Source organism: Micromesistius poutassou, assembly GCF_964030765.1.
Source record: "Micromesistius poutassou genome assembly, chromosome: 2".
NCBI classification, from domain to species: Eukaryota; Metazoa; Chordata; class Actinopteri; order Gadiformes; family Gadidae; genus Micromesistius; species Micromesistius poutassou.
Window position 1 is genome coordinate 1,119,663 of NC_140272.1, and position 12,160 is coordinate 1,131,822.

The following is a 12,160-nucleotide window of genomic DNA, read 5'->3' on the forward strand; positions in this document are numbered from 1 at the left end:
AGCAACCAGGGCTTGACAAAAACAATTGTGTATAAAGGCCGCACCCGCGTGAAGGCTGCAGTAGCAAACACCCAATTTAAAGTATCAGATTATATCAGATTATGAGGCCTGCACGTGTTGCTGAAGGTTGCAAAGACTCACAAACTCTTTTGATTTGAACTTTATTTCAAGTGTTTTGCATTGAAAAGCTGCAGCGTAACAAAACAATGAGTCAGGGAAAAGCCTTTGAACCGTTTGAGATCTTAAGATTTGCGTGCGATTGGCAGGCTAGAGTCATAGGAAAACACACAGGGCTCCAGACTGCGACCGAAATGTTCACAATTATGGTACTACAACAACGCAGAACATAATCCAACCACCTTCCCACCCTCCCTTCACACACACACACACACACACACACACACACACACACACACACACACACACACACACACACACACACACGCACACACACACACACACACACACACACACCGGTGTTGAACTCGGCCTGACTGTCCGTGTGCGTCTCCGCTCCAGGGGGGCCAGCCAGGTGAAAACAAGGTGCTGGTGTTTTGGTAAGCCCTCAGTCATGTGCGCTATGTGCTGACACTGGGCCAAAAAGCTGCTCACACCAGTGATGGCTGTGAGGCCTTGGTCCAAGGTAGAGGAGAGTGGGGTTGAGGGGGGGGGGTGTGGGTGGTGGTCCCATGTTTTCCCCTAGGCTACCACTGCTTCTTTACAGCCCACATGGAACTCATTCAGCGCCTGACACCTCTTACTGAAGCCATGTGTGCAGAGGAGAGAGACGCTAATACGATAGCTCGGGATTCCAACGTTCACCCGGAGATGTAAATATGCCGGCGATGGCCGGGCCCCAAAAAAAGTAGGCGATCTGTTTTTTATTTGAAAAGGCTTCGTCGGCTAGCGAGCTATCCAGATGGTTCGCTTGGAAAATGTGCGAAATAAAGAGTGAAGCAAGGAAACGAGGAAATATGTTTTTGTCACTCAATACGACTCTCCCGTGGCTAGCGCAGTGGCTCCCCGAGCTAACGCGCTACCTGTGTAGCCGTAAATCCTGGCAGCGTGCGTAGCGAACCAAGTTTGACTGCGGCCTTCGCTACATGTTGTTCACTCTACTTTAACTCTTAACCTTTTCCCGTCTCTCTACTCTTTTGCTCAAAAGGCACAACTACATCTAAAAAAGAAAACAGCAACACCGCTCCATAAATCAAAGCATCAACTCTAAACTGCCAAGCACAATCCACCAAGCTCTGAGCACGTGCACCCTAATAGTTATTCCGATGCTGACTTTCAGTGTCAGAAGTTGGAACAAATCCAAGGTTCATAGAAAGTTAAAAATCCAAGCCGCCATGTTTTTCTCTCCCATTTTCTCTCCACTTCGACAATGCACAACCAGCTGATTTCCCTCCAGCTGCACCCCTCACCGGTGCTAATTAGTACATCCAGATGGCGGTCTCAGAACGGGGGGGAGTTTACGTTGACTTTGTGAACTCTTGAACGTTTCGGTAAACGTGATAAAGCAGAGAGGCGTGGAACGGCGGCGGCGGCGGCGGCGGCGGCGGCGGCGGCGGCGGCGGCGGCGGCGGCGGCGGGGGGGACCGTACCTTCTTGAAGAGCCGGATGACGTCCTCGCTGATCTGGGCCAGGCGCACGATGACGTTGTTGGTGTAGATGTCGTTGAGGGTGGCGTGGTCGCGGCTCTCGCGGCGCGTCTGGTTCAGGACCAGGTACCAGCAGTTCACCGACGACAGGAGGTGCTGGTCCTTCCTGGGGGAGGAGGAGAAGGGGAGAGGGGTCAACGCGCCACGAAGAAAAACCGAAAAAAATCGAAGGCTAAAGAGGAATAGGAAAAAAAAACATGCTTGTAAATAGTCCTCATTTAAATAGTGCTTTTATCCAAAGTGCTTCACAGTGTTGACAGACATTCACACATTCATGCACACATTCATGCTCCGACGGCAGAGTCAACCACGCAGGGCGACAGCCAGCTCGTCAGGAGCAATTAGGGTGAGGGCGTCTTGCTCAGGCCACGACACTCAGCTAGGAGGCGGCGGGGATCGAACCAGCAACCTTGTGGTTACCAGCCAACCCGCTCTACCTCCTTAGCTAATGCCGTTATGAGAATGTGATGAGATTCCTTCTGGGGCTTTTAATGTTTGGCTCTTGTCTATAATCCATGGCTGCTTCTCTGCACGTTTTGCTGTTTAAAAAACGTTCATTTTGTGTGCAGCTACGAACGTGTTGACTGCATGGAGCTGTGAGTTGTGAGTGTGAATAAGGACGGGAGGCATAATGCAGGAGAGAAACATGGGAAAAACGGAAAAGAGAGCGAGAGATAAAGACAGAGAGAGTTGAATGGGGGGGCTGTGGATGAGCAGCAACATCAAAGAACATCCCATCAGAGGGTCTGCGGAACACTAATCTCATCTAATGAAGTTGATATCTGGCTGCTCCAGAGTGTGTGTGTGTGTGTGTGTGTGTGTGTGTGTGTGTGTGTGTGTGTGTGTGTGTGTGCGCGCTCTCTCTCTCTCTCTCTCTCTCTCTCTCTCTCTCTCTCTCTCTCTCTCTCTCTTATAAAACCATGTCAGAGGTCTACTCTGTGGCTGGGGCTCTTCCCCCCCCCCCCCCCCGCCACCCCCTTCACGTTCACCAACGTGGGGATTGGGGTGAGGGATGGACTGGTTTCACAGCCTTCGTGTCTGTCTATTTATTGCGCTAATGCCCTGTCTGGCCATTGTAACGGCCTCTTAAAGCTGTCCAGAGGCGTGTGGACGGCAAATGACTTTGGTGAGGTAGACATGTCACTGCAGTTTAAGAGGAAACGATTAAAGCCACTCATTAAACCATAACAGAGATCTATTAGCAGCAGCCCCACTCTCTGTATTAATAGAATGATTAAATCCAACATTAATTTCCTCTAACCACTCCTGGCACAACAAGCACAGCAAAGCAGCAGTGGACTTAGGATATGTCCTGATCTCTCTCCCTCCCTCTCTCTCCCTCCCTCTCTCCCTCCCTCTCCCTCTCTCTTGCTCTCGCCCTCCTTTTCCCTCTCTCCCCCGCTCACTTTCTCTCTCCCTCCCTCTCTCTCCCTCCCTCTCCCTCTCCCTCTCTTTCTCTCTCCCTCTCTCTCTCTCTCGCTCACTCTTTCTCTCACTCTCCTTCTCCCCTCTCTGTCTCTCTCCCTCTCCCAGGGGTGGCCTATTTCTGTTTCTAACTCTTAACAGGCCTCACAGTGCAGCCGTTCTGTGCTTCACTGACCTATCCTCCTATTGGAGACACGGCTCCTTGGAGTCTACTTGCCATTTATGGACGAGAGACCTAGGGAACAAGCACTAACTGCTAACCTTGGCTAATCCCAAGCATGTGGCTTGACAACGCAGAGGCTTTACTCTGGAGCAACATTCCCTCCATCAAACAGTCACACCTCGGATCTCACTCCTCTTCCTCCTCCTCCTGGTCTATCATGGTGCCTAATAACACCTGAAATCCATGATCATAAAACCATCACATTGTCTTTTCCTCTGCTGGAGGTGGTGAAGCGGTACCAGGCGTTCTACTGGAGCGTGGTGATGCTGAAGAGGGCGAGAGAGAGGCTGCCGCCGAGTGCTGGATTATGACGACGATGTCGATGTTTCAATCCGGTTGACAAGCGACTGCACAGACAGCATGCTGTGTGCATCCCGACTGGATTTGTGAAACTGGTAATGTTTTCCAAAATCCAGACAAAATTATGTAGATAGGCCTAATTAATTAGACAGGATTATTTAGTATGACTCATTAGTTAACATTTCGGTGCATACTGATTGCAGCGCACAGTGTGGAAGGGGTTAAACGCTATTTGCGAGAGTGAGACACCCCCCCCCCCCCCCCCCCCCTCCCCCCCGCCACTGGCAGCCTTATCCCCCCAGCCTCCGGACCCTGAGCAGCTGGTAATTAGCTCTGCGTACTGGGAGCGTCTCTGGAAGTCTAAGCTAGGGCTAGTTTTTCTTTTTTTTTTGCACCAAAATAAATGTAGTTCTTTAAAGGCGCTGTAAGCTGTGTCGCCGTATTGGCTAACTAACTACAAGTCAGTTTAGGATCAATTCCAGTCCATTTTGGCAAACTTTCTGTCTGCTTTTGCAGTTAGCAGCCCTCCCCTTCCTCCTCCCCGGGTCACCATAAGGGGCGGGTCTTGCAGGACTCCCGTCTCTTCATCCTGGCAGCTCTCTCCTCTGCAGCACTTTGTTTTGGGCTTGGCGTGTTTTGGGTGGTGTAGGTCGTTCCTGGGGGCACGGGAATCAGTCGCTTCACCTGTTCCGTCGTTGGCAGTGAGCATTGGCAGTCTTGATAAGGATCGCCTCTCCCAGAACCTTGTTTTTGTGTTTACTGCAGGGCGAATTTCAGAGCTATTTCAGAGGTTGCTGTCAGAATGTGGACCTCCTTTAAAAAAAAATATATTGTTTACAGCTGTTTGGAAACAGGCGTGGCCACCTACTAGTCTATAGGGGTACATATGTCTGTCTGTCTGAATATATATATATACGTACACATACACACGCAGAAGAGTACAAGCTCCTTGCCTCCCAATACGTCTCCAGAGTGCAGGGCTGATGGCCAGTGAGTCAGTGGAGCTTCAAAAGGGCTGCTTGTGTTTTCCTCGTGCCCTGTGCACGCAGGCTATCGTTAACATGCAGGGGACGAGCTATAAGCCACGAGTCTCCAGAGAGCTGGGTGAGGGCCGAGCTGGGGGGGGGGGGGGGGGGAGGAAGAGGGGGGGGGAGGGAGAAGGAGAGCAGGAGAATGGGGAGAGGATAAAGAGATGGAAAAGGCAGAGACGAGGGCACAGTCTTCCTGTTTTTATGAGCATTATTAAATTGTTCAGATTATCTGCTATATCAAATACAAACCCACATATAAACGTGGATATGAGTTCTTTCCACAAAGAAAGAAGGAAAAGAAGGAAAAAATCTGCCGAGGCAAACAAAGATAATGGCTTTTCAACCCCACGTTGACGCTAAACATTCTCCTAACTGTTTTAAGAGGAATCATCGCCTTCATAATCAGATTCTAGTTGTTTCAGAAGGAGGCCTACAAGGATTCGGGAGTAAACAGAACATAAGACATACCCATTATGTGGAGGGCCTCAGCCTCAGTAAATGTTATTTACAGTGGTGCTTTGGTCGGGTTGCGGTTGTGTTTAATGCCACCGTCGGAGTCTGAATGTGAATCAGAGGCGGCATTACAAGGAAGACGAAGGAGGGGAGGGTGAATACATCAGAGCAGACCGGGCCGATGGGATGGGCTGTAATCCCCCAGCACGCGGCCTGCTGGCTGCTGCTTATCAACGCCACAGCCAGAAAGGGCAGAGGAACTCCAAACGCTGAATCAAAAGGCTGAGGGCACGCAGGGGACACAGGGACAGGGCCAGGGCCTCCAGCTTGGCTGTTTTAATGCGTTTCCCAGAGCTTAAAAGCAAAGCTGCAAATACGCTCCACTGCGGGCCGTTTGAAACAAAGAGAAAAGTGTCAATTTTGGTGAAAAGGTTGCGTTGCTTAAAGGGAAAAGCTGCAAAGAGGACCATAGATCCAGACTACAGGCGAGCGGCTGGTGTGCGCTGCTAAGCCTAAATGAGTTGAAATTGTCTGTCAGAGAAGGCGAGCTACAGTAATTACTGTGCGCTGACATATTTGGAACAGAAACGTTGTGCGAGGAGGATCATTGTAGAGCGTCTCAAAACATCGGAAATGGAAAGAAAGAAAAAGCAAAACATGAATTCATGGAATACGACGATAGTGTTCTGTGTTAGCGTTCTTCCCACTTTCCCCGAAGAGACGCATATGTGAACACAGCACAAAAGCTGTATAACAGCAATACACACACACACACACACACACACACACACACACACACACACACACACACACACACACACACACACACACACACACACACACACACACGCACACACACACACACACAGGGGTTAACCTGAACCCCATGCACTGCTCTTAAGTTTTCCAGACAGGCTATATTTTCTATCAATATTACATGAGCTGTGTCTTAATGCTTCTGACCATGTGAAGGCATATCATTTGACAGTTACACAATAACTATCCATTCAACTGCACCAATGGATAATATGAATCTGTCTATTACAAAGCCTTAATGTCTTATGAGTAACGACCAGCGATAGGCGATAAACAAATTAAGGGCCCTATCTTGCGCCCGGCGCAATTGACTTTCTACACCGACGCATGTGTCGTTGCTAGTTTGCACCCGGCGCAAAGCTGATTTTCCCCCGCAGCAACCAGGCGCCACTACACTTGTGCCTGGAGAGGCGTGTCGGCGAAAAGCAGGGGCGTGTTCCGGCGCAAATGATACTTGGTGCTATTTTAGTGACCTAAAAAATGCGCCAATGCAATTGCGCCACTGACCGAAAAATACCTGGTCTATAGCGAATGGCGCAGTTGTTGTTGCTATTTTGACGTCGGAACTACAACATAATACGCTTACACACACGTAGGCTATTCACAGCACAAACATGCAAACTATTAACCTGATTTAAAAATGATGATGTCAAAGATTATTCATACATGTGAAACTGCATAGAAATAGCGTGTGGATTGTGTTTCAATAGGGCTGCATGAATGAACATGAATGAAGTATAGTAGGCTATGGCATGCGTTAAAATAATAATAATAACAATAATACATTCGAGCAAACTATATTAATATTTTAATATTTAATAATATATGTAATATAGTACTTTGACTTTGGGCCTTGACGTCTGCGTTTTAGACCGTCTAACTAGGGCCCTAAGAAAGGAAAATGCCATCATAGTCTGGTGTTACCTTGATGGTGATCACATACGTTTTCCAGACTAAATCTATACAGTCTCATATATACACCAACATAGGTTTGCAATTTTAAAAGGGAATGGAACAACTGATGATATTTACTATGCCTTAAGAATTGCATCTCTATATTTGGCTTTGGGGAGCTGTTCCATTTATTTCAGCACTTTACCATCACTTGACAACAAGTTGGCTTTAAACATCCCCTACTGACTTCCATATTAATACAGCTTGGCACATCATTTTGAGGTAGAACTGCTGGATTTTTCAACCTGGACCGTATTTTCAGATCCTTTCCGGTCTAATGGACTAGTAACTGGGCGCTATTGCCCCAAAGGATTACTTTACAGCCCGATCCTGTGGAATAAGGCTGGAGCATTACCGCTAAATGCTGCACACATTTTAAAAACGGTGTGCATTAGTGCATTAGGCCATAAATGATCTGGAAATATGGTCCAGATTGAGAAACCCAAGTTCTCCTTTAATGTAATGGAGTCTTGCCGCATTGTGGTGCTTATTAAAGAACGCCTATTGATGAGCAGAGAGCCCTGTTATGGTGTACAGCACACGCTAAATCTACGCTACGACGTGCAGCATACCACCTGCGGATCAGTAGTGTTTTGCACAATTACCTGCCTGGGAATCATGATCATCACAAGCTGTTGTTTCATCAACACAGGGCGGGAGAACACAGGCAGAGAGGAGGGCGCAGCGCATTCAACAAAGACTTTCTTCCACCAAACAAAAGAAAACAGCTATTATTATAATTCATGGGCAATATTTAGGAGACCAGATGACGCAAATAACTGGCTATGTTTACAAAACAATGACACACACACACACACACACACACCCACACACACACAGAAGAACACACACACACACACACACACACACACACACACAGAAGAACACACACACACACACACACACACACACACACACACACACACACACAGAAGAACACACACACACACACACACAGAAGATCACACACACACACACACACACACACACACACACACACACACACACACACACACACAGAAGAACACACACACGCGCACACACACACACACACACACACACACACACACACACACACACACACACACACACAGAAGCACACACACACACACACACACACACACACACACACACACACAGAAGAACACACACACGCGCACACACACACACACACACACACACACACACACACACACACACACACAGAAGAACACACACACACACACACACACACACACACAGAAGCACACACACACACACACACACACACACACACACACACACACACACACAGAAGAACACACAGACGCACAGCCAAAACAATCCAACTGACTTGAACTGGTGGTGTTCTCGGGAGCTGCGGATCTTGGAGGAGAAGCGCTCGGCCAGCTTCTCCAGGCTGCGTGAGTACTCCAGCTGGATCTCGGCCTTGCGCCGGAAGAACTCCTGCAGGTCCTGCATCAGCTGGATGCGCGAGTCCGACTGCTGCTCCAGACATTTGAACTGCTCCACCAGCTGGTTCCGGATCTCTGGGGAAGGAGGACACACACACACACACATGGGGCGGGCGTGACGCGTGCGTTGGGCCACATGGAGCAGGGTGAGTGAGTGACCCGCGGACCCGAGGATTCTGGGTATTGGAAATAAATGACATGACTGAAAGCTGTCATCAATACCCCTGAATTCAACCTATAACCTTGTCAGGTTTTGTTTTGTTAAGGACAGAAAACGGACCTACAGCGTTTCTCCATATGTTACTGTTATTCCAAAAGTCTCATCTGACAATGTTGCTATTATATTGATGTATGACTTAAACTCTAGGTCAATACATAATCACCGGCCCCTTTCATTTCCCTTAGAACCATCACTGCTGGGAATGGTGCGATATTGATATGCGCTCAAGGGCCAGACTTTTGTTACTTGAAACCTTCAAAAAAAACAAACGTGGATTGTCTGGTCTCTTTCAACATGTGAAGCACGAGCCCTAAAGCACTACAAGCTCCGGTCCTTCCCTCCAGGTGGTTCACTCATCGCACTCATCGGACCAGTGCTTTGGATCAATCAAAACCACGTCACTTTGTACCATAGACGGTAGAAGATATGGGCGTAGCGTCTGTGGGATCACCCATTGGTAGTTGAAGCCGTCGATTTCGCAATACGGGCGCCGCCATCTTTTAGAATTTTCGCAGCCATCAGCGGAAACTACCCATATTAGGAACATTGAGGGCGGGATTTAAATCACAGCCTTGCAGTAATCTATGCCTGGACCTCATTAATATGCAATCCTTAATAACTGCCCGGACATCTGACTCCACTTTGTCAGTGGCGATACAGACTGGTCCAGGAACAAAGAATGCCCTGTTTTGCACAACAAAACACAAAATCAGAGACCGCCGCTTCAGTAGTACTGATCAAATAAAGCCGCGGCAAATGGACAGGCTAACCGTTGGCATCAAAGCCCTTCTTCCTCATGGGCATTCATTATGTAACAATACGATGGAGCTTGTTATGTGCCATGTGTAGCATGGTTTATTTGACATTAACCAAGTCAACACGTAATTTCCCCAATTTATTTTTTTTCCTTCTTTTAGTATAAAACAGAAGCATGACCAACGCAGTCTTTGCATGAAGATTAATCTTTATCTGATCTGAATAAATACTTCTGACAGAATCTAGGCTTGTGGCTTGTTATTTCATGAGCTCTCCTGAGGACCACCCCATGGATCATCACATTGTGTAAAACCCTATTTTAAAACAAAACGCTGAAACACTGAACGGCTAAGCGAGCCAACACTGCGTATCGCAAACTCCTGCTGCAAATTGCGCAAATGTTTTCCATGCCAAACACAACAAATTAAGACATCTCCATGGGAGAAAAAGCACGACAGCGGAGGCTCAGAAGTCTACACTTATCCGGGCCTATAAAGGTGACACTCCAGCCAGCTTACATCCACCAGTCAACTGCGTGCCACAACCACAGCAGCGAAACAGGCCTTGTTTCCATGCTGCACACTGTGGCATTGGGTAAGCCGAGACCTTCCCATGGATCCGTCCTCAGGCCTCCTGAATCGTGCTCTGGAGAAGCCGGTCGTTTGGGCATGGAGACTGAAGCGCAGACTCAAGTGCAGGGAAGCCTTTCTCTTCCCTGTGATGTGGTGCTGCACGGCCCCCCCCCCGGCCTGGTGGGCTGTGTGGTTAACCCTGGTGTCCCAGCCCTGCCCTACATGCCGGGGGCCTCCCTCGCTCTCACTCTCCCAGGGTTTAAGTATACTTTATTTGGCGGAGAACGTGGAACCAGAGGTCTCGTAACGTGGACGAGGCCATGGGGAGACGCCACTTTGCGAAGGCACAACGTAGCAATTTGGGACATTCCAGAAAGCCTTGTTTTCTGGGAGGCATATGCCAAGTCCTGTGTTGTTGATGAGATTTTTGTTTCAATGGATCTCTCTTTTTTCTTTTGCTCTGGAATGAAGACCAAGCATCCCTGCAGAAGTGCATTTGACAGATTTGTGGAAAAATAGGTCACACGTGCGCAAAGTCAATCAGTCAGTCAGTCTCTCCCCCTCTCTCTCTCTGAAATCGGGAGCCACTGGTGAATTATTCCCTCAGAATTCCCAGTTCCTTTCACGACGCATTGAAACTCTATGAATTTGTAATAATTTCATTCCAAGCTTTGGTTCTTCATTGGGTCTTAGTTTTTCTATTTTTAATTTTGCCACTATTTTCTGCCATCACAGGGAGGAATGTATCTTATGAATATTTATGTTTTGATTTGAATAGTCTGATGTTACACCTTTCATTATCATATGTATGATATACTAATCTATTACTTATGCCAGTTCATTCAAATTGTGCATTTCATTTAGAATTAATAAGCAGAAAGCACATATTAAACATATCATCATCATGATAATGAAGCGTCCTTAACAACCCTAGAAGGTATGATGAGGAGTAATTGGAAGAAGAGCCTTAAATCTACAGCCCACCGTATCTCACTGACACACACCAGTAGGAGACCACTTCTGACCTCGGGCTAATAATCATTGTATCCGAATGCTGACCAGGCCTCAACTTGTATTTACTGCAGTGTATTTACTTCCACTGCAGTTTACTTAAAGATTTAGCCTGACACGCCCAATTAGCTGATGAACACTAACGGATGCGTTCAGTTTGACGGTTCGCTCTCAGTCTGAGCAGCTTGATCTGGTGGCCAGGATGCTTTTAGGTAAATACAAACATGTCTGACAATGAGATGGGAGAAATGTTCATTAGTCAGTAGTCATGTTCATTAGTCATGTTCATTAGTCAGAAATGAAATCATGTTGTGTGTTCATGAAGGCAAGTCTAGACACTTGGGGGCTGATGGGTGCGTGTTTGTGTTTCTGTGTGTGTGTGTGTGTGTGTGTGTGTGTGTGTGTGTGTGTGTATTCTGGAAGGCATAAGCCAACTTGAAAATACTATCCCCAGGCCACACCTATTTCAAAATAATGACTCATACGCATGCACACATACACACACACGAGGCAAATTTCCCCAAGGCAAGATCTTATCCCTTATTTAGGTCTGTTTGATATGAGAGCCAAACACCATTCAAACTGTCAATCATAGAGTCAGACCAACGCAAACCTTTCTCCAAGCCCAATTCCCCTCCGTTCCTCCGCACGGAGTCTTCCGGAAGGTAAGTGGATGGACTAATCCCACTCTGCTCTCTCCGGCTGTTAATCCCCTCAAGATGATCAATACCATGTAGGAATCACAGAGACAGCGCCTGCACTCATCTATTAGCACTTTCAGCACACATTTTAGTCTCCATCAAATCACACTTTCGTTCTTTGTTTTCTCTGCGACGCACACATCGTCGTGTTCAACGCAGCAAACATTTAGGGGTAAACAAGCCGGCGGTAGCACTTCAACAGGAGGCCGCTCATGACAGCCTCAAGCAGGCTGTCAGCTGTCAGCGGACACCTTGTCACTTTCCAAAGGCGGACCACCGCCTTCCAATCAAAGGGGGGTAAAACTAAGATGGTGTCAAAATAAAATAACACCTCCTCCGCCTAGTTCAGGTACAAATGTTGCGTCGTTTGTCATTTTCTCAAATCGAAGTCGACGCTTGGTCATGTCAAGGTAAAGTTCAAGGTACAGCTGACTGGGGGACATGCTGGACATTTCCTGAACCACGATAAACACCGCAGCGGAGTCAGCGGGTTGAGAAAGCAAGCGATTGTCAGGACGGATGATGATGCATCAGGTATCCACGCAGGTCAGACACTACGGAGGATTGCAGCGTGATTTGC

General features: G+C 47.7%; 1 protein-coding gene across 1 annotated transcript in view; it reads right to left on the reverse strand.

The window, feature by feature from the left end:
- srgap3 (SLIT-ROBO Rho GTPase activating protein 3) overlaps positions 1-12,160 on the reverse strand; it is a 41,241-nt gene that overhangs the window by 22,496 nt on the left and 6,585 nt on the right. The window contains exons 2-3 of the mRNA XM_084464447.1: positions 8,200-8,395; positions 1,608-1,770 (exon numbers count right to left, since the gene is read on the reverse strand). Coding sequence (XP_084320573.1) covers positions 1,608-1,770; positions 8,200-8,395 — 359 coding nt within the window. The remainder of the gene's footprint in view (positions 1-1,607; positions 1,771-8,199; positions 8,396-12,160) is intronic.